At 47.2% G+C, this 22,596-nt stretch overlaps 2 protein-coding genes across 2 annotated transcripts in view; both read right to left on the bottom strand.

The window, feature by feature from the left end:
- Window positions 1-2,942: 2,942 nt before the first annotated feature.
- LOC125757189 (uncharacterized) lies at window positions 2,943-4,949 on the bottom strand. The gene is made up of 3 exons (XM_049412489.1): window positions 4,622-4,949; window positions 3,834-3,891; window positions 2,943-3,040 (listed from the first exon to the last, which is right to left on the bottom strand). Exons 1-3 carry the CDS (start codon window positions 4,886-4,888, stop codon window positions 2,976-2,978), a joined length of 390 nt encoding a protein of 129 aa, XP_049268446.1. The 5' UTR covers window positions 4,889-4,949; the 3' UTR covers window positions 2,943-2,975.
- Window positions 4,950-6,016: 1,067 nt separating this feature from the next.
- The window catches only part of LOC119381739 (Down syndrome cell adhesion molecule-like protein Dscam2), a 104,867-nt gene continuing 88,287 nt past the window's right edge, over window positions 6,017-22,596 (bottom strand). The window contains exons 14-24 of the mRNA XM_049412881.1: window positions 19,757-19,904; window positions 18,624-18,772; window positions 16,811-16,942; window positions 14,468-14,641; window positions 13,924-13,994; window positions 12,781-13,033; window positions 11,544-11,636; window positions 10,980-11,204; window positions 9,306-9,623; window positions 8,503-8,670; window positions 6,017-6,045 (exon numbers count right to left, since the gene is read on the bottom strand). Coding sequence (XP_049268838.1) covers window positions 6,017-6,045; window positions 8,503-8,670; window positions 9,306-9,623; window positions 10,980-11,204; window positions 11,544-11,636; window positions 12,781-13,033; window positions 13,924-13,994; window positions 14,468-14,641; window positions 16,811-16,942; window positions 18,624-18,772; window positions 19,757-19,904 — 1,760 coding nt within the window. The remainder of the gene's footprint in view (window positions 6,046-8,502; window positions 8,671-9,305; window positions 9,624-10,979; window positions 11,205-11,543; window positions 11,637-12,780; window positions 13,034-13,923; window positions 13,995-14,467; window positions 14,642-16,810; window positions 16,943-18,623; window positions 18,773-19,756; window positions 19,905-22,596) is intronic.

The raw sequence follows: 22,596 nt of genomic DNA, 5'->3' as shown, positions 1-22,596 counted from the left end.
CGGCTTAGCCTGTGGGTGGGCAAGTGGCAGCGTCGAATTGATGCCGAACGAAAGGACACATGTTTCTTTCTTTTTTTTTTAATCCAGCACACCTGCGATGCACAGCACGTGCTTGGTGGTATTCTCCGATTGCTTTGGTGAAAACTTGGCACAGATCGCTTTCGTGATGAGGAGGACCTGCACGTGATGATATCCGCGACACGTGAAGAGCGCCATAGCGGAGCATACAGTCGCCGTGTCATGCGGGAGAGTCACGTGATTTGAACAGAAACGTGACGTATGACGTCACAACAGCGCTTTAAAATTTGGATGGATGATGAAAGGGCAAGGTTCTGCTTATAGGGTTGCATATGTATCGCTGTGCTGCCAGTGTCGCAGTTTTCACTCTTTTTCCAGGATCTCTGCTGCCAGAACCATAGTGGACAGCGAGCGCCGCTCCACCAACTACGTCATAGGTGACGTTTCTGCTCGTGCCACGCGACTTTCCCGCATGTGACGGCGATCGACATTTCCGCTATTTCGGTCTTTAGGGTATATGCAAACACGCGTCTGCGACGCCGAGCATACTGCGTACACCAGAATTAAAATTGCGTAGGGTAGGAATAAGGCATAATGCTAAACTCCGGAGCTATCACGTAGGTCACGTCGTTATCCATAGAGCGAACTTTACGTGTTCGAAAGAAAAAGACAAAATGCAGGAAGCATGCAACAGCATTTGCAAGAGCACGATTTATTGCATCTTACACATTAGTGCCAGGTATACTAGTTTTGTGCTTTGTTATGTGTGCCCATGTTGTAAACAAGATCCGGTAGAGATAAGATACGAGACTGCATGTAGTGAACTTACGAGATGTCACGCATCGGAAAACTAGCTGAGGAGGTGCTATGCGCTTAGTTATGACTCATGAGCTACCAGTACAAACACCAAGTTTGCACGTTGCGTGCGTCGCTTCGTCATCTTTGGATTGTGGTCACTGCGTATATTGTACGCATGGATGAAATCGATGAAATTAAGGCACATTTCTTGACGACAACGTATACTGCGCTTCTTCCACCACGCGCTGGAAACTACTGCTTGCAGAGCAATCACAGTAACAAAGCATAGCATTTTCAGACATCTCACTTGAGGGATGCAGGCTTCTAGCACACCCTGTTCAAGCAATTTTTTTCATTTAACTGCTTCAGCAAACTGCAGTAAGAACACTGTCTGACATGGGCGATGGTGAAGTGTACACTACTTTCTGATATGTTGTTTTTTTTTTGCCAGCATGCGCCTTTGTTCTTCGTCATTCTTCAGCAACATTCAACAAGCAGCAGCAACAGATGGAGACCCAAACCTCCTCACTGAAGCGTGGGAGGCTGCTATCTCCAAGCCAGTGTACTGGGTCGACCAGCGCCAAGTTGTCGCCCGGGTCCAGCGGGCGCTCCACATCAGAGGGTTCATGGAATAAGGGACCCTCCCACCTTCACTAACTAGGCACTTCACTTGCATCCTATCAGCTGCTTTGATGTCATGCACGACTTAACAATAATGTCTGACGACTTCCTTTTCTGTTCTAGCTTTTGCCTTCATATATTTCCGTCTATATCTTGCAGCAGCACGCCGTATTGACCACCGTTATGTTATTTGTATAATTGACTGGCACCTGTTCATACACTTACGATCCGCTTTTACGCATGCCCAATGTTTTTTGAACACAATATCGGAAGACACGGAAGCACGATATACGATTCGCGGACAAGATACAGTGAAAGCTACCAAGCATGTAACATACGTTGTTTTCCAAGCTACCTGATGAGTCTTAAGAAGTCACTCGCGAAAGGGTAACCCGTTGGCAAGCAAACGCACATTTCAGGTAGAACTTGGTCGCTCTGTGCGCTAAAAAAATGAAGTCAGCGCACGAAAACTTGTGACTTGCATGAATTCCAGTCGCAGCGCTGCTTGCAAATACTGCACCGCGAAGGCAATGTATCAAGGAGGGTCTTCGAGGGACATGGAACAGGAGGACTTGGTATCGCGCACCAACAGTACATTCCCGCGGCATCTGGTAGGTCCATCTTATTCGCAGTTGACAACGACCTTGTCTTGTCATTCACCAACGGGTTGAGCCACTGCACACCGCTTGCAGCGTTGGAATGCTCCGACGCCACTGCAGAACGATGATTCTGACCTGCAGTGAGCAAATAAGAACGTTGTTGGCGCGGCCATTAGAAATACGAGTAGCATCCCTCGCGACTGTCGCTTCACAAGATGCTTCGATACACTCGGAGTAGTTAATGTAAACCCCTCTATTATCAACAAGAGCCATTGTTTGCACCATATTTAGTTATATGGCTCTTCAACACACACATATATACCAAAGTTGCGGCGCTTGAAAGCTGTTGTGAAAAAAAAAAACGTTTTTTTGTAAAGGTATAATAAATGTTTGCGTGAATCCCAAGTCTCAAAATGCCGTATACGTTTACAAAATTGATGGTTGTGCGCGTGCTTCGCGAACAGCCCTCAAACTAGCTTACATAGCTGGGGCCGAATTCGGAAAGTTTTCCGTACCCACACATTACCGTTGGAAAGTCCAGAGTTTTTACCACACGCATTTCAGTTTAACACTGTCGGTCATTCAACAAGCAGCGCAAAAATTTTGCACGAGATCGAAGCTATCGTTTAATCTTCCACTTCATGTTCAGTCAATGCTGCGACTGCCAGCCGACCACCTGCGTGCACACTGACCATTTTCGAGTCGCACTTCGGCCGATGGCAGCTGTCTCCAGGAATCTCCACAAGAGTTGCGACCACCGCTATCCACTCGTCTTCCTCGTCAAAAAGAGGGCACCGCTTCGCATCGCGTAAAGAGGAGGGGACGCGTGACTTGCATGCCTATAAAGCAAAATGGGCGTAATTAGCATTTGTTCTTTAAGTAGATGGGAAAAAAAATTACACTCACGTTAGATTTCATTAATTTCTAAAGACCTTGTGGCTATTTGTGTGCCTCCGCTTCGGTGCTCTCTTCAACCTTGCTGATGAGTTGCGCTTGTGAGAAGTCTAACGAGCAGAAGAAAGCGATCGTAAACACACGGACATCTATACGGTAAACGGCGGGTGAAAATTGCATAACGTCGATCATAAGTTTTTTAGGGCCTAATTCTAAGTCACCCTTTGCCTAGGTGATATTTGTAACACTATGTATGACAACGCAAGCTTTATCCGTTAGTCGTTATCTTGAAAAATATCGCGTTGCTATAGGCCTACTCGTATTCTTCAGTTTCTGACGCTGATCTCAAGCTATCAGACACGTAGTATTCCAAGCTCATTTCTTAGTTAGTTAGTTAGTTAGTTAGTTAGTTAGTTAGTTAGTTAGTTAGTTAGTTAGTTAGTTAGTTAGTTAGTTAGTTAGTTAGTTAGTTAGTTAGTTAGTTAGTTAGTTAGTTAGTTAGTTAGTTAGTTAGTTAGTTAGTTAGTTAGTTAGTTAGTTAGTTAGTTAGTTAGTTAGTTAGTTAGTTAGTTAGTTAGTTAGTTAGTTAGTTAGAGCTTTTACGGCACAAAATCAACCGGCTATGATGTGCCAGTTACATTTGCAATGCCTTGTTGCTTGGAGATTGGCTATACATATCCAACGCCTCATTAGTGACAGCGCTTGTCCGCCTGAAGCCTAGCGCGATACTGTCTGTTTCATACCGGTCAAATTGCCTGTATAGCCTTTATTGCGAACATCCATTTCATATGCTCCAGCTACAGCGGTGAAGCAGAAGTCTTCTAAAAACTGGCTTACATTTTTCTTTCACACGCATATATATGCATTCCTTTTGCTTCCACCTGAAATGAGATACCGCCCCACCTTGTTTCGCCGTAGTCAGGCGCTCCGCCGAAGCAAGAAGGTCGTCACGTTCCGCAAGCTGGACAACAGCAAAGGAAAAAGAAAGGCAAAAGTATTGCTCAGCATACGCACGGTTCAGTTCACTACACATGGTTCACTACCATCGCGCGAATATGATAGGCCACTGCGCATCAGTATGAGTAATAGCTTTTAGACGTACGTGCACAACGCATGAATGAGCACACGCATTCTACTTATCTCTCAACACTGTCGCGATGTGTTATGAACTAGAGGCCTAATTCTTCTTCACCTCAAGCCCCTGAATTGACATTTTTTTTTCTGGGAACAAATAGAAATACGGCGTAAGTGTTAAGAAGAGCCGGAAGAACCATTGTAGCGCGCTTCCCTATTGGTTAATTGGGGACAAAACAAGCAGCGCGTGCCCAAACTGCGATAATACGAGTGCCCGTCTGTGCGTTTCTTTTTCGAGATGTTATCATATAGTTAGATAAATATGTACCCAGAAGCTCGGTTCTGCATCACAACAGCCATTTAACCTCTACAACAGGTCCATGACAACGAAATTGATGATTCGCTTAAAACGCCCATATCGGGCTGTACTGGGTCGCAACGTGCCGATTTGCAAGATTGACTTGTACCTCATTTTGGTTTCGTGCGACCTGATAAAAGAACATTAACATCGTCGTCGTCATTAGTTTTCTATACAAGCCTGTGTGTGTTTTCTTTGCAATGTTTCTTCTCTTTATTTAAATATATTTGAGCATCATTTGGCAGGCATACGAGCGCACCTTTTGCAGTGAATCTCTAGGTGCGAAAGGCACATCATAGGCGGACCGCTCCACGCAGTTTCCCGCGTCTAGCTCGATGTTTTCGTGAACGGTTGGAAGGCAGCGAGGCAGAGTGGCCGCATCGATGCGGGCTGCGTCGCTGTCGTCAGCGACGCGGCAGGGCAGCATTCGGGGCCCGAAAGGGGACGGCAAGTACAGCTGCTCGGACCGAGATGCCGAAACGTCGTGCTGCTGCTCCTGAAGTACTGGCTTCTCGTATTCGCACATCGGCACGGCTTCAACCGACTTTCTCGTCAATTCAGACGAAGACGCTCCATCTCCTGGACGCCAAACTGGAAAAAAAAGCCAGCATGTGGCATTGTAACAACTGAAGGCGAAAGCCTGCTGTACACTTGGTAATGCATTGGTAAGTTGTCAAGTAAATTATACTTGATAAGTTATACACTCGGGCGCCAGACTCCCTGCAACACACAATGAGCCACAGTTTGATAGACACGCAATAAATCACTGTAACGTTCGCAGTCGATTCCTATGTTCCTTCCCCCTCCACAGTAGTTCATTGTAGTTCACTGTAGTTCATTGTAGCTTTCTGCACCTGAGGTGGTGTTGCACTGCCTCCAAGATCGGCCCACATTTGACCGATCGACGATGTCCATTGATGACGTCATCACGTGACGCAATGTCATCGTGACGTTATAGTGCGACGTTATGACGGCATCATACTGGGGCGCCATCACTCGCTCGGAAAAGGTCACGCGGGTTTTTGGACGGAGCCTTGCGAAACCTTGCCAGACCAAACAAGACTATTTGCGAGGCTTTGTAAGACCTCACAAGACCTTTGTGAGCATAGAATTTCCTAATAATACACTAGAGGGAAATCTGGCGCTAGTGTCCATGGGAGCTGCAACGCATGGCGTTTCAGCCGGCATAGGAATGATGGGTGGTACCCGGATTTGTCTAAGCTTTGTTCTTTCGGCTCTGTTTGGCTCCGTGTGGCCTGCAGGCGCTTTGTGGCGAGACCAAGTTCCGCAAAAGTTTGGCAGTTCTACTTCATTACCTTGACCGTGGTCACCAATTCAAATCAGTTCGCGAAGTTCCCAACGATCCATTCTTTTATCCCAAACAAAATACAAAACACAACAATAAACAAAACAACAAGTGTGTTCGAAGTCGCAAACACGAAGATTAGGCAAATCCATGTACTACCCATCATTCCCACGGCAACTGGATGATCGCCGCGCCAGAGTTCCCTCCAGTATACAGTGAAACCTCGGTGATAGGAATCTCACGGGACCGCCAAAAATATTCGTATCTTCCGAAATTCGTATCACCAGAAAGCATGAAAAATTATCATGCGACAAAGGATAGCTGGCGTACATTTTCATTTATTGTTTTTCAGGGCTGCAGCAAGGTCAGGAAGGATCCTGAGTGATTGCCAGTTAATAGATGTCAGCAATCATACCAGCACTCGTAAATATACGGCCCGTACGCGCGTATTTAATTAATGAACCAGGTGCGTTGTGACCCGCGACACTCGGAGACCGTGACGCGTCTCTGAAGGTTTATTCTGACCGTAAGAAAACTGTTTTTCTTACACCGTGACTCTGGCGATTTGGCGGTGCGGCGCGCATGGCCACGCTTGCGTTCCCGCGCTCTCACGTGCTTGGCGCGTCTTCCGCGACAGCGTGGACAGCACCTCTTCGTATCTGGGCGGTAGCCAACGTTCGTATCAAACGTCGCTGGGTGAAAATCGGTTCGCAACAACCGTACTCCATTACATTGCAGGCTAATGGACTTTGGCCGACACCAACGAAAAATTCGTATCACCCCGAAATTCGTATGAGCTGTGATCGTATCACCAAGGTTTCACTATATTGTGGGAAACTATGTTTGCGAGCCCATAGTCTCCCGCAATGTCTCTCAAGGCCTTGCACAAGGGAGCGCCAGAACAGCCACTTAAGGCTTTCATTTTAAGGCGATAGCGTTAAAGAACTCGTTTCACGGAAATTACGGTGTCGGCGTCGGCGTCGTTGGTTGTGAGCTAAAAATCATCGTCTTGTCCGTGACCGAAAAATCGAAAAGATGCAAATAAAATAAATAATACAAATATTCGGATTCGAGTAAGAATCGGAACCCACGCCGTCGGCGGGGCAAGCAGGTGTTCTACCACAGAGCCACGCTATTTATTCGAACTGCTTGGGGAAAAAAAAACACTATATGAATGTCATGTAGTGGGATGTGTCTCCTTAACGCATGTAATACTGCGTGGCAGAAGCGTAGAATTGCGCCAAGCGTCAAAACATGTGAATCGCGCAACGATTGGGTGTTTTAAAGGCACACCCATTACAAAGCGCTCAGACTCATTTAATCATCATCATCATCAAAAGCATCAACAAAGCGAGCAGCTGCGTAGGTTCGCATGTTGCCTTACGGACGCGTAGTGGGCCCTTCGCTGATTCGCAAAAGGAAGAACTGTGGCGTAGTGGGCACTGCGCAACTGAACTTACAGTTGGACCGTTTAAAACGGCCAATGTTACGCGCACAGATGCTCATTTCCTTGCGTCACGATTGAGGCATGCACCGAGAACCGAAGCGGGGGCAGGGGGGCCTGCGGGGCCCGGGATCCCCCCTCCCCTCCCCCCTGAAATTCATCCAGTCGGCCATTAACGCAAGAGTATAGAGGCACAAGTATAAGTAGCGGCGTGCGCGTTTAAACAAATGAAAAAGAGACGCTAGTCAAGGAACTCACCAAGAACAGCTACCCAAGGACCTTTATTCGGAGAGCACGGCAACGCTCGCCGAGAAATTAGTGTCTTTTAGCAAGTTACGCAAATACGGTACGCAAATACGGTAAGGCAGCACGGTAGCTCTCCTCCTTTGCCGCTCGTACTTAAAGGAAATAGGCAACGTTCGTCGTATGTGTGGTGTCCGAAATTTCAAGAAGAGATGTCTAATAATAATCTCTGTGGGGTGGAGTGCTCAAACACCTATAAAAACTCGCCCGCAACACGGTTTTACTCATTTACCGCAAAGCCTCATGATAAAGAGCGACGGAAGCAATGGTTGTCACTTCGTTTTCCGTCACTGACTCTTTTGGCCCTTCTTGGTCGAGGTTATTTGGTTGGAAAGCATTCTTTCTGGTGCACACGCACTAGCTTTACAGCAGTGCAAAAACTTGCATTCCATCGCGGATTTAACTCGCGTCTTGTGCTGCATCAAAATATTAGCCCCCCCCCCCCCCCTACCCCACGAAAAAATCCTGGCTACGTGCTTGCTTTCACGGGTCATTTTTCTTTAGTTTTTAGCCAAGTTTATTTCTGCGATACTATTACCGTTATCATGTTCTCGCCTAGTGCAAGACGGGCCCAAAGAACTAAAAATTTCTTGAAGGTTTCGTATCAAAAGCATGATGAACATTGTGATCGTTTATCGGACAGTTGTATCGTTGCTGAATTTACGCGAGGCACCAGCAGTGTGCACGCTGCCAGCGAAATGCTTGTAACTATCTTGGTGATTTGAACATAACGTGTATTTATACGGAGAAGGGGAGAGGGCAAGGTGGGATGGTGGATGGGGCCGTCTCCTCAATAGAAAGTTTATTTAGTTTATTCATTTATACATACTGCAGCCTCAACGAGGTTATTGCAGGAGTGGGAAGAACAGACGTGCGCATATTTATAAACAATCCTGCGTGAAGACTTTCAGTAGTAGTGAGCGGATGTTTCCCGACTTCGTAACTGGCAACTTTCGGGGTATTTAACTGTTCACTGTCACTGCCATGTGATAACACTAGGTCTCTCTTTAATGTGGTTTAACGTTAAATAATAGTTCTCTATTCGGCACATGTCTGAAACAATTGGTATAAACAGAGAAGCACTGACCTAACCGACGTCTTCGAAGGGCAGCAAGACGCCTGCGGGACATAGCGTAGCCGACCACGGCCGCCCCAAGCAGCGTAACCAGCACCGTACACACTACGGGCACGACGACGTCAACGCTTCGGCGTTGCAGGTCAGTCGCCTCCGTCCAGTGAGTGGCCGACAAGGCACCTGCGGAGAAACGTTCAACTCCCACTTAACCACTCAACGAATCCAAGTGTGCCCAGCTTCTCAGTGTAAGGCAGGCAACGTGAAGTGTTTTAAATACTGTCATGACATCTCATGTGTAGAGTTGAAGGTGCAAGACGTTTCATTGTGTTGACCTTTCCTCTTGCAGAAAAGGAACATTCACGCTTAAACGAAGGCAGGCTCTGCTCTACGCAGTGGCACATGTACAACCACCGAACAACATAACGTCGTTTTGTTCGGAAGCAGTCATGACGCACATTTTTCGAGCAATTCACCACGATGACAGTGGGCTATTTTCATAACATTTCGATTGTTTTCCGCACTACATCAGCCATATTATCAACCCTAATCACAAAACAGCGGTTCTTCCTAAATTTAGTAGTTAGTTCCGGGGCTCCAAAGCGGCGTATGTATACGTAAGCCCTTGCGTTCCTTTGTATTCTCCTTGGGTGGAGCTGGGAGTACAAAGGAACGCCAGAGCTCGAGTAGGTAAGCTGCATAGCCGTAAGCCCCGGTGCCAAAACTCTCAAATGTGACGATACGAAATAGAGTGTGAACAGCGTGCTTTCTAAATGCCCACGCTGGTGGGAAGAAGGTAATGAGTTTTTGTATCTCACCTTCAGAGAGCGTGGGCGTGGCGAACACGTACTCGGCGTGCGTTGAGCCGGCCTCGCTGTGCGCCGTGACAAGCAGCTGGTACCTGGTGGCCGGTGTCAGGTGCCTGATGGCCAGCTCCTGCGGTAGCTTTGATAACTCGGACGCATCCGGTGCATGCACAGTGACCGGAGGGTCCCAGTGGTCGTGCGCGGAATGTCTCCTGTGGAGCACGGTGAACGAAGTGATCGGGCAGCCACCGCTTTTCCACGCGGTCAGTCGCAGGACACCGCGAGTCGGGTTCGCCACGAGCAGCTCTCGTAAGTCGGGAGCTACGGGAACTGTATGCAAAAGAGACGAAAGGAAGAAGGAAGGGGGAAGACAACGTAAAGAATGAACATGCAAGAGCGGTATGTCCATATCATCATAATCAACCTGACTACGCCCACTACAGGGCAAAGGACTCTCCCATGTTCCACCAATCAACCCGGTCCTGTGCTTTCTGCTGCCACGTTACACCCGCAAGCTTACTAATCTTATCTGCCCACCTAACTTTCTATCTCCCCTTCGCGCGTTTGCCTTCCCATGGAATCCAGTCAGTTACTCTTATTGGCCAGCGGTTATCTTGCCTACGCGCTACATGCCCTGCCCATGTACTAGGTACATTTCTTCTTGATTTCGACTAAGATGTCCCTGACACCCGTTTGTTCCCTTACCCACTCTGCTCTCTTCTTGTCCCTTAAGGTTACACCTATCATTTTCCTTTCCATTGCTCGCTGCGTCGTCCTCATATGTCCGTATATATCCATATGTATCAGGGGACATATGTGTCCATATGTTCCCAGTAAAGTACCCGCCGTGTAGCTTAGCAGGCAAGGCAGCTTAACTTCTGAGCTGGAGGACGCGGGCTCGATTCCAGGCCGACAGCGGCCGCATTTGAATGGGGGAGAAACGCAAGAACATCCCTGTACTTAGGTTTAGGTGACGTTAAGCAGCCCCAGCTGATCAAAATTACCCCGAAATCCTTCACTACAGTGTGCGCCATTATGTTATCTTGGTTCTGGAACGTAAAACCCAGAAATTATCGGTATTATCCCCGTTAAATTAAGAAAACTCACTCAGGCTAATTCACGAACTCGAACTATATTTTAGCTCGAAGCCTCACTCGAACCCGCCAGAATTCTAATCAGACTAGCACACTCAGACTTAAGCTCACCAAATTTTTCTCAGCCGGTTTCGCTAAAACTTAAGATCATCGAAATTCTACCAAGTTCACTCACACGCACATTCAGGTGTCACTCTGATTCTGCGAGACTATGGCTGAGTTTATTCATGAGAAAATGTGCAGACCTATAGTTCTTTAACACGCTTGGTACACGTGATGGGCGCGTGCTAGAGTTCTACAGATGTCCCAAATTTGAATGTCTCATATTTAAGAGCTACTGAAGCCTTTTTATATAGATGTATCCCGCTGAACTGCGTACACCTTTATGCAATCACAGCTTTCACATGCAGGCATACACCGCAAATGAATCGTCAGCCGAGGCAGTTTGCGTCAATAAAACTGCTGAATTTTGCTTCAGTATAGCTCAGATGAACTCGAATTGTTAACCTTGTAAAGTATCACAGGATCCTCTATTGTCTACCTTTTTCTTTTTGATTTATTGAGAGGCGTATGTGACGTCGCGGATACCAACCTGACCCGTCAGTCTTGGCCAACACGACGTTGCTTCGAGGTCCTCGACCTGCGGAGTTGAAGGCCAACGCGTAGAAGACGTAACTGCTGCCGCAGCTCAAGCCGCGAAACACATACGTCGACCTCTCGGCAGTGGTTTGCACGGACGACCATTCCGGCGTCCCTTCGGCAACAACACTCGTTGGCCGACCGAGTCGAGGTTCACCTTTGTAGAACAAGACATAGCCTGCGAGAGTAAAATTAGAAGACTTTTCTCGTCACTGATTTTATGATTATACCGCGAGCGCGTCTTGTCAATCTAGCCCAGACCGCCCTGTCCAAAAACAGTTGAAACGATTAAGCCGTCAGGTGGGCAACCTTCTTCACTGTATAATTAAGTCATTGGTAATAAATTCCACGATGCCGTGGAATAATTTTCCTCTCTAATTCATTGTTTAATGCATTTAGCAGTAGGGCTTGCAAAATTCCATAAATCTAAGTGAGTACGTCAATCCGCTTACTGAAATCTTGGGAATGGCAACACTGCTGTGTGAAAGCCAGCGCTTCACAAGAAGCGTGAACTCACCGTCGATAGGTTGGTGCTTCGATGCCAGCCAGCTGAGCTGAATCGTGGAGGATGTGGTGGATACCAGCTTTAGCAGCGGAGGAGCGGGAAGGTCTGCAAAAGATGGAGGACACCCCTCAGACTTCCGTAATGCGAAACTTGATTAACATGCATCCTTGTTTTCTATCGCCCTGAGCTGTTATGCACACTCAGGCTGCGTGAAAAATGTCACAATGCTCTTATACATTTCTTTTCTTCGTACCCACACAGCAAAGTTATACGAATAGGCTCGTGCACGACATACAAGCAAAGAGAAACTATCATTCACCACACTCGCACCTCTCGAAAGAGGACACGATAAATGCGCACGCAACTGCAAACCGACACTTCCCTACGCAGCAATGTGTACCACCCCATCCATCCCACATTACACAAATATAACAGAGAATTCTGACACAAGCCAAATACCTCGTGCCCCATTGTGTATAAATGCGACCGAACCATGGCTAATGTTTCGAACCCAAACCGGAACAGCGGGAGGCCTAGCTTAACAGCCTCAACCGTGATGACCAGCGACAACTGATGAAGATGGCGTGGCTGGTGGCCAGGTCAGATGTCCTCCCGGACTGAGGAGGCCATCCACCAGGAAGACGACCAAAAACTCCGTTTGCTCACACAAAAGCGTTCCAATCTGTCCCTCTAATACGTTCTTTTCTTCCACTATAAAAATATTCAATGCCGACTCCAACAAGGCGGGCATAAAAGTACAGAAACAGTTATATTTAAGGAGATACCCTCATACAGACAAATTACAGAAAATAATTTTGAGCGGAGTTCTTTTGTTTACCGTCCTACGGCAGCGTGCAACACTTTTTCCCAAGTGAAACACGAAAGACAGGGCCTGTGCTCGCGAAAAATGTCTTACGCTAAAATTGTTCTTAAAACGAAAATTCGATCAATCCTGATACCGGACGTATCATCAGCGAAGCTGGTCGACCTGTAGCAAAGACCTGTAACGAAAGAAAACCTTGATGAATTTGTCCCCAGGTGCACAGCAGTTGTTTAAAAAGGTCTCAAGCCAGCACATCAACAGAGGAACTCCAGGCTCGAATATGGCTGGAATTTGACGCTTACGAACGGTATTAGATCATATATACATTTCTGCCTCGAGATATGGGCCACATGGTCTCGACCGCAGCTCGCCTATCGCGTATTTGATCTTATTAGGACAATATGGAAAGGTGTCGACATGACTGACCAACGTCCGGTGTGTGCGCGACGATTTCGTCGGACGATGGTCCGGCACCATCAGCGTTGAAGGCTTGCACCACGATGCCGTAGCGGGTCCGGGGACGCAGCTCGCTGAGGATGCACTGTTGCAGTTGTGACGGCGAGGAGGAAGGCAGGCGGCTCTCCAGAGTCTTGTACAGGTAAGGCTGGCCGCTGCCCCACACGCGGTAGCCTACGTAATAGCCTTGCACTCCGCCGTACTTGTCTTCCTCGGACGGTGGCTGGTTCGAGACCACGGAACGTAGAAGAAAGAACGTCGAAAAAGGTGTTAATGGGAAATACTTGTTCAAGCCCCAGAAATATTAATAAATAAAGTGTGTTCTCATTTTTCACATTCAGCAGCATTTCACGAAGCATTCAATGCATGCTGACCTGCGTGCATGAACAAAAATCTAATTTTAACGATACTTAAGCACAAATTCGTAATAATAATAATAATAATAATAATAATAATAATAATAATAATAATAATAATAATAATAATAATAATAATAATAATAATAATAATAATAATAATAATAATAATTGCAGAGGTTTTGTGTCCCCAAGAGATGCCGTAGTGGAGGGCTCCAGAAATTTCAAGTTGCCAACTGAGGTTCTTTAACGTGCACCTAAATCGAAGCACACGGTTCTTTAGCATTCCGATTGCACAGGATTGCGGCCGCCGCAGCTGGGATTCAATCCCGCGACCTTCACGTTCAGCCGCCAAGCACCATAACTAGCCGCCAGGCCCCGCCAAGCACCATAACCACTGGCAGGTGGTTATGGTGCTGGGCGGTGCCTGGCGGCTTACACCGGGGCAGTTGCAACCCCAAAATGACATAGCGACATTCAATGCACAGGGTGGTTCGGAGCCAACGAGACGTGTGATGTTCTTTTCGCACGTTATACTCTGCAGGTGCTTAGGCATGCGGAAATTTCGCACGATGGGCTCACGGGCACTGTGCGCCTTTACCTACACTCCCCTCAACCCTTCTCTACTCCCAACACCACCCCTCGCGTAAGAAATCAGTTACTACATTATTTACGCTCGCGGACTTCGTCGGTTTGTCTCGGTGAAGTTACATTGCACAGTTACACCGAATAGTGAGGTAACACCTGCGATAGTCACCTTCCATGTCACGTAAAGGCTTCGAGAGCCGGCTGGCGTCACTTTGATGTCCTGCGGGCTGCCGCTTGGAGCTGCGACATGTAAAAATAAAAAAAATGTAATCGTGCATTGTTACACAACTGCAATTCGTGCCACTTGCATCGTAGCTTCTATAAGGGCTGTAGCACCATTATTACAATTTAAACTGACATTTCAGGCCCTGATATGTATCGAAACAAGATACTATATCCTCTAAGCATTATGTTGTCGGTAGCGACGTTGAGCATAACTGGGGGGCTTCCCTCGAAAGGTGCAGACACGTGTTCTATCCCACATGCGGCCCGTACATAATCTAAGGCCAACACCAGTGACTACTGCAGAAGGCTACCGGTGCTGGCTGATGAAACATGAATGGAATCTTACTACGCAGAAATACAACGCCCGCATAAGGAAGTCTATCAGCATTATTTTATGTTATCCATCCTATGTGTCAGAGAAAGAGAGAGAGAGGTTTACTCCGAATGATAAAGAAGTTATGATGTTGCAGTAGAAGATGAACTAATACCTTCTTGCTTGGTGGTGACTATGGTCGGATCGCTGAAGTCACCCAGTCCGAGGGCATTTCCAGCTCGGACTCTGAATTCGTAGTTGGTGGACGGTTGCAGCCCTTGTACGAGATGCGAAAGCCCACCATCAGTTGGATGCGCAGTGGAGACATCCACTTCGCGTTCCCAAGTTCCTGAAAAAAACAACAAAAGGACAAGGAAGGAGCACGTAGAGCCCATAGTAGGCGCCATCTTATCAGAGACTCCAGATAGAAGAAACACATTAATACATTTGCTAAATTAAGTGTATATAGCCACATTTCAAATGTGTACAAGTCACTGCTGCAAAATGAGCGGTATATTGCGATGCGCGGCAGCAAGTGATGGACGTGTAGCACAAGGGCGTCATTAAATAATAAATCTTAGCGCAATTTATGCCATATTTATGAAATACATTGTTATTGTCTAAATAAGCGATGTCGGGAGACGCGGAGCCTTCACAGGCATCCACTGTTAAATCAACGCTGTTCACGTCAAGTATCTAGCCTCCTCTCTTCCTTGGATTGTTGCTGTGTGAAGTGCATGGCTTCAGTACACCTCTCTATCTTATAACGTGCACGTGTTACAGCTAATATACGTCAAAAATAATCAGTAATTTTCTACTTGTCTTTACGATGTATCTACCTCTCTTTCTGGCAGTATATCGCCGCCGATATAATGTCATATGCAAAAGTTTCAACAATTTTCACTGGCAACCGGAGGCGTTTATGTCGCAAATGCCGTTTTTGGCACAGCGGTGAAATCCTACACGTACGCGTCAGCGCACTTATTGATGAATTCCTTATTTCCTTCCCTCCTCTCTCTCTTGCATTTCTCTTTCCCTTTCCCAATCACCCAGCGTACTGTAGCCAACCGGATACTTTCCTGGTTAACCTCACTGCCTCCTGCCTATCAGTTTCCTTCCTTACTTCACTGGTACAGCTTCATGCAAGACACAAAAGTGAGTTTTCGAAGACGGCAGCAATACATAAAGGAAATCAAGTATTTCTATAAAACTCTTTTTTAAGTTACACATTGTGAATCTTTTTTGTCTCTATATACTTGAGCAAGACTTAACGATAACGTACATAGTATTTACTTAGGACAGAACTTGAAAACACATTGCAAGCATACCTTAGTCACTGTTGCACGACATTATTGCGTCATTATTGCGGTGAAACTGTGATTTTTTTAAAAACCAATGTCACGTCTGCTGGTCGTTGCCGTTGATTAAGCGGGCTGCCTATTGTGATCGTTAAGGTTGTAATACCGCAGTGGCGATTGTTTCTGCGATCATATTGTCACGCGCTAAGGCACACGGAAAGAGCAACTGCCACACACGCACACACGCACACACACACACACACACACACACACACACACACACACACACACACACACACACACACACACACACACACACACACACACACACACACACACACACACACACACACACACACAAACACACACACACACACACACACCTACGGGCACACGTGGCATTGGTTTTAAGAAAATTCACAGTTTCACCGCAAGCGCGAAGCAATGAATGCGATAGCAACAAATTGTAGTGCTACACGAAGTGAGGCTGGCAGCTAACTGTTTTGTATCCGATCTCGCGTAACTACAAAACGCTGGTCTAAGAGAATACGGCCGCTCCAGGGACAGATACTCTCCGCATAGTCACTTCGCGTTGAGGGCGCAGCACGTAGAAGGGTATACGAGCCGCCCGCTGTGATAGCTGTCGAGATAGCGCACGCGCCAACGATCGCGACCGCGCCCTTAGATTCAAAGTTCAAGGCTGCTGCTCGCGCGACATCCCCCCCCCCACCTCGCGTGTTTTAATGATTGTTAAAGACGGGCGGGGCGTTTCCTGTCTGCTTCGACGGCAGGCCTCTCGAACGGGGTGATGTTATCGCATGCACCCTGCGAGCGACAGAAATGGGCCGGCTCGTTCGATCTCTGCTTCGGCCGCGTTCGTCGCCCCCGCCCGCGCGCTTTTACCCGCGGTAGAACATACGATGCGCTGGGGGATCTTATGAGTTTGGACTTCATACAAGAGGGACATGACGGCGACGGCAAAAACCCGTCGAGACTGTCTTTTTTATTGACTGATTTTTTATTGCTATCGCAATAAAAAAAAATCAAACTACGCGCATGTCGTCGAATCTGATAAAGGAAACTGACTTGAGCCAACAAACTCCCTACAAATAATCAATGTACATTTTTGAAGTACTTGGTTGAGTACTCTTGGGCATATGGAGAAAGCCAGAGACTTTCTATGATAAGACGAACGGTCATTTCCAGACGCACGGTCTCACCAGACAATGTCCTGTGTTCAAGCAGGTACTTCAGCAAGGGGCTGTTGCCCGAGTAAGGCACCGACCAGGCCAACGTCACCGTTCGGCTCGATATGTGCGTGGGCTCGAGGCCAGCAACTTTGTCAGGAGGCTCTGCGTGCCAGAAACACAAAATCAACGTGTTCGTGCCAGTTCAGTTTAATAAGCGTAGTAGTAACACTCACCGGTCCCATGTGACAATTTGTTCCTTAAGGAACGAAATAAACCGCGCAAGCTGCACTTGGCAAGCATAAGGAAATAAATGATCAAAGTTTCAGAATCGTACCGTAGGTCTCTCAATTATGAGATCATTTTCTAAGCGGATAAACTTCAGGTGACACAAAGGACGCGCAAACAGGTTCTAGTTATTAGACAGTTTTAGTACTGGGGACTTCAAGCCCTTGCTTTGTTTTGTGCTCTTACCGTTTACTTCCGTTCCTCAGCCGGTGTACAAGAGAGCGCAAGATCATGGGGCGGCTTGGGCTCCAAAGTAATAAAGCCCTCTATTCATGTGGAACCGCACGTTTTCCAACAAGGCACCGAGGCATGCGGCACACCACGTTTTAACACCATCGGTTGATTTCCATAAAGCATGAGTTCACCGATTTGTTGATACGATACGCTAAGCGTCGTTATGGCTCCATGTTTTCTTTTTACAGCGAAAGCTGTTATGAGATCATTTCACCGGCCGTTTTTGGTGCCGTAGTTGTCCGCCGCCGCCGCCGCCGGTCCGTAACCAGTATCGCTCGAAATAAGAAAAAAAAAACTAAATAAGAAGAAAAAAATTCCAGGATGGAACGAGGTTCGAACCTGGGCCCTCTGCGTGGGAGCCCAGTATTCAACCTCTGAGCCATGCCGGTGCTTGAAACTGCTTTGCAAAAAGGTCCTATACAGGCTCCATGTCGGGAAGGAACCACATTAGCATATGCAATATAGCGTGGTAAAAGAGTAGAATAAGCACCAAGCGCCGCACAATGCGAATTCTGTAACCAGGTGTCACACAATGCGAATTGCGCAACGAGTACTTTGTTGAATGCTTCCAACCCATTACAAAGAGCTCTGCCATAATTCTTCATCGTCATCACGCACAGCATCAACAAAGTGCGTTTAGCAGGTACCACGGCTGTCTGTAGAATGACGAAAAATGGCACAGTGCCTATTGCCCTAGTTCTCAAAAATTACAATGATTTATAGCGTAGTGGGTTCCTCGCAAGTGAACTTCTGTTGGTTGCCAAGGAAGCCCATAAGGCTCCCATGATCCATTTCCTCAGGGTCTCAATAAAGTCAATTCTCTCTCTCTCTCGCTCTACGTTTCTCCGGTTAACGTATGTTATAAAGCGTGGTGGGACAGTTAAATAACGACCGGGCGTCACACAATATGCATTACGTAACTAGTGGGTCGTTTAAAGCTTCCAACCCATTACAAAGGGCGCAACCATGATTATTCATCGTCATCAACCGCCGCATCAACAAACTGCACATAATCACTTACATATGGTACCTCGCTTCTCTGCAGAACAACGAATAATGTCGTGCTGGGTGCTTCCCAACTTCCCAAAAATTACGCTTTGTGGCGTAGTGGGTACGTTGCTAATGTACCTGTATTAGTAGCCACAGGAGAGTTTATAACGGGCTCTAGAAATGCCGCTCTTCCAGCTTTCGCTGTGACTGTGCTGCACTTTCCGCGCAGGCCTGGCGTTTTTTTTTCTTTTTTGTTCACTTGCTGCATCGAGATGAAACTTAAACGACACTACAAGCTCGATTTTTTTTTCCAGGTTATGGGCCACGTGCATACCTTGTATGATGAGCCGAAAGCTGGCGTCGTCAGCACCGTAAGCATTCTCTGCGCGGCACCCGAAGAGCGAAGAGTCCCGACGGTCGGCGCCCGTGATGCGCAGTACGGACTCCGACCACGAGCTGCCGGTATTCTTCTCGACCGCATACCTGCGGTCAAAACATCGGTCAGGCACTGCAAATGCACTGACAACGATATCACGGAGTCGGCCCAAAATATTTCACCAATGATTCGTAATCTTTTCCTTAGGTAACCAAGAGTCATTTCGAACCTGTCAGTATTTCTTTCACGACAGCTGCGTTTAAAGTGCATTCAAGTGCCCAGTGACTGTTGTGTAATCACCTTCATGAACTCTTCTGTAAAGCGTGGACGTTTCGGGTGTGTGAAATTTACGACGTGTAAACATTGTTGTTGCGTGGAGAATTATGTTGTAGCACCGGATATTAGGAATATGAACGTCCATTCATGTGTAAGTTTTGTAGTGTTTTATGGTTATTGACAACTTCACGATGAGAACTACTGTATTTTGTAAGACTAGAGGAGTAGCCGCAGCCACACCTAGGCAGCAACCTCTCCTTAACACATTTCATAATAATTTAAAAAAAACTTAGCAGGTGCGTTTAAATTAGTTTTTTACTTAAAAAACACTTTAACACTTTCGCTATACATTTGAGGACTGAGTGTTTTACTTGTACGAGATGATCTTAACTTCGGGCGCCAACCTATATTACTTTTTTTTCTTTGGCCTTCATTATTTTTAATTTCCTGAAAAAAGGAGTAGCCAGCGCCACCGAAAGGTGCCAGCATCTCTTAAACATAATATATTTTGAAAAAATAAAGACAATACAAGTAAGCAAACCAGGTCTCAAGTAAAGTTTCCACTAGTGCCTATAGGAAATGGCCCAAAGTCCTGGCACGTTGCTCGAGACACAAGAATAACTACTGTAGCATGTATGAACATGTGAAAAATATCAATAAACAAACTTGTTGCACAGTTTCTGGCATGCGCGCAAATGAGTGGGCCAACTTGTTTAACTACTCTACTTCACGTTCATTCAAGTTATCGATCTGCAACGAGGACAAAAGCGCTACGTTAAACTAATGCGCCACCGCGGTACCGCTCTGTTCTTCACCTGGGCTCTTGAGCAGGATCGAAGCGACGGCCATCCCGGGTCCAACTCAGATCTATGGACGGGTCGCCATGAGCCCTGCACTCCAGGCTGGCCGAATCACCACGCCGCACTGTGACCGCCTTGAACTTCTCGACGAAATGGGCCGCCACTGCGCAGAGAGCAAGGGACACCGTCGTCACGATAACAGGACTGTACTAAGTATTCAGACTACACGACTTTGACACGAAGAAATAAATTGTTCAACCTGGGACTAATGCCAGCGCATCGAAATTCATTGAGGAGTAGGTAAGTCGGGATTCCGTAAGGTGAGCAATAACATAACGAGAGTTATGGCGAGGATTCAAACTGTGAAATTTATGAAACAAAGCACAAGCGCGATGGCTCCTGATCTGAGTGCAGGCGCTCGCCGAAATATCAATATCTACACAGGTGTAAGGATAAACTAGCCGCTAATGAAAAATAAATTGAGGCATCTACACGTTATAGTGGTGCGAAGACTGAGGAAGCAACAGAGCTGGTGGTTTTTCTCTCCTCCTTTCCCTCCTCCTCACCTTTACTACCGTATCCCACCCCTTGCTCTACTATGCTGCACCCTTTCTCCTCCTCCTCACCCTCACTTACCTTTCCCACCCCCTTTCTATACCATACATGGCTATGCTACAGTTTACCCTCTCCCCTCCTCCTGACCTGGATATCACTCCTCACTCTTCCCTTTCCCACCCCTATACTATACTAGGCATGACTCTGCTATGCTTCCACTTCGCTTTGCACAGCTTCGCCGAGTTTTGGGCGGTCGCCAGCCACGGACAGAACTCAAGCTTAGACACCTCCGCTGTTAACAGCGAAAAGAGACGTGATAATCCGTAACAGAACATGAACACTGTGCTCATCTCACGACACTAGGGTACAATTCTCAACCCATAGATTTACATATGCGCCCGCAAATATTTGTGGCAAACATGTAGAAAGGACAGTAGTGTGTTTAAGGCGGAAAGTTGGGCTAGTTGGTAACGTGAATAATAGGACATGTTTACTAGCGAAAATAGACGTGGACGAGAAGAAGGAATACAGGACAACGCTAGACTTCAACTAAACTTTATTACACATAACATTCAGGTATATATAGACAACTTGGCGCGCGCATGCGCGCAAAGGTCCTGTTAATACCGAAAAATTAATCAACACAGAAGAGTTATCAGTTTCTTTCCAGATAGCCAAGTTCCTTGTCAGAGAGAGCCAAAGAGGGACTGCTGACATCAGTTTCTTTTTTAAAGACCAAAGCTTCAAAAATCTCCCTCTCCCCCTGCGTTGCGAAGCTGCGCAGCACTGCGGATATGACGTTGATAAAATGGACGCCAACGGGTCAGAAAGAAAAAACCAAGAAAAAGATACCCCGCTGGGAATCGAACCCACGACGTTGCGGCCGCGACGGCAAGCGCCCGACGCTCTACCGACTAAGCTAACTCGAGAGACGCTAGACATGGCGCGAACGCGCCTTATATCTTTCACACATTCTCTTTCGCGGCGGGCGGAGCGGGGTGGTGCCGCCATCTGTGAGATGTGAAAAGAAGTAATGCTTCGCGATCGACACTTACTAGCGCTTACTCCGAGATTTCGTGCGATATCGGAGGTCATGGTTAAAGCGTCTCGATACCAGAGAGGTAGACTGGCCGCGCTGGCGTCGCCGAGGCACCTTTACGCAGTTACGTTCTTTGCCTTTGGCTTCGTGTTAGCGTGCGTCGGCTCATCGGAGTAGTGCAGCTTCCACGTGCAGCAACGGGATTTCTCCGCCGCCGACTGCTTCAATTGCGAGAGCACCGACTAACAAAACTGCTGCAATATGTGTTGCAGAAAGCACGCGATTTCGACGGGCGAATGTCGTGCCTTGGTTGAGCGAGAGCAGCGCCTGCGAGACAGAGGCCAGCGGGACTCACGCGTTTGCGGCTCAGGCTGCGAACCTCTACCTCCCGTGGTGCTGAAGCGCAGTGTGTGTTATGTATGCATGAGCACAGTCGTCGGCTACCCATTACTAGAAAGCGCAACCCGTGCCGTTTCTCTCCTTAATTGACGACGCTTTGAAGAAGTGCATACCGGGTACCAGTGTTGATTATGAGCTTGTTGATATCATCCTTACGCGGGATTCACGATTCGCTGTGCCCAAATATATGTTCACACCGTCAGCTACCACAACGGTTTAATGATGACCATGGGCGTTAGTCATCGCGATAGAGACATGCTGTCAACATGGGTGCATCCACGTCAAACGGTGCTATAGCTGCCAAACACGAGTAGACATTGTACAAGCTCTCATATATCACTACACAATAAGCACTACTTCTGTGAAGACACGTTTCACTTTCGTGTTATACCGATTCCTATGACGGAGGGATCAGCCATGTTTTTTTTTTCATAGTATGGAGAGCATGAACATCTCCTGCAATGGTCGGCAAGGTGTCCACCACCGGCCAACGCTTTCACTGCCGCTCGGTGCTCCCGCAGCCTTACGTTAATGCAACGGCCGGTTTGGCCTACATAACACCGGCCACAGGACAGCAGAATCTTGTACACCACAGCAGTTCTGCATGGAACAAAACGAGCGGCGTGACTAACTTTTACAAGCCTTGTCTTGGCTTAGCCCGTTCACCGCTGCACATATACGTACAAGCTTATTCGGCGCGGTAAACAAGACGTGAACGCCGCATTTTTTCGCCACCTTCTTCAATCGGTGCGAGAGCTGGTGTACGTAAGGGATAGTCACAGGACGTTCCCGTGATTCACTCCCGTTTTGTCTAGCGGCTAGGCCGCCAGCCTTCACCTCCTTTACCAGACTCTCCAGCACG

The sequence above is a fragment of the Rhipicephalus sanguineus genome, chromosome 2 (genome assembly GCF_013339695.2).
Source record: "Rhipicephalus sanguineus isolate Rsan-2018 chromosome 2, BIME_Rsan_1.4, whole genome shotgun sequence".
NCBI lineage: Eukaryota > Metazoa > Arthropoda > Arachnida > Ixodida > Ixodidae > Rhipicephalus > Rhipicephalus sanguineus.
The sequence above is the reverse complement of the archived record's forward strand: the minus strand, read 5'-3'. Positions and strand labels throughout refer to the sequence as shown.

What these genes read in the sequence shown, in the direction of transcription:
- LOC125757189 (XM_049412489.1), bottom strand. Translation starts at nt 4,888, where the DNA reads ATGTGCGAATACGAGAAGCCAGTACTTCAGGAGCAGCAGCACGACGTT. An exon ending in CTAGAGATTCACTGCAAAAG is followed by an intron (nt 3,892 to 4,621) that starts GTGCGCTCGTAT and finishes GCTGTTGTCCAG; the next exon opens with CTTGCGGAACGTGACGACCT. An exon ending in CCTGACTACGGCGAAACAAG is followed by an intron (nt 3,041 to 3,833) that starts GTGGGGCGGTAT and finishes TCTGCTCGTTAG; the next exon opens with ACTTCTCACAAGCGCAACTC.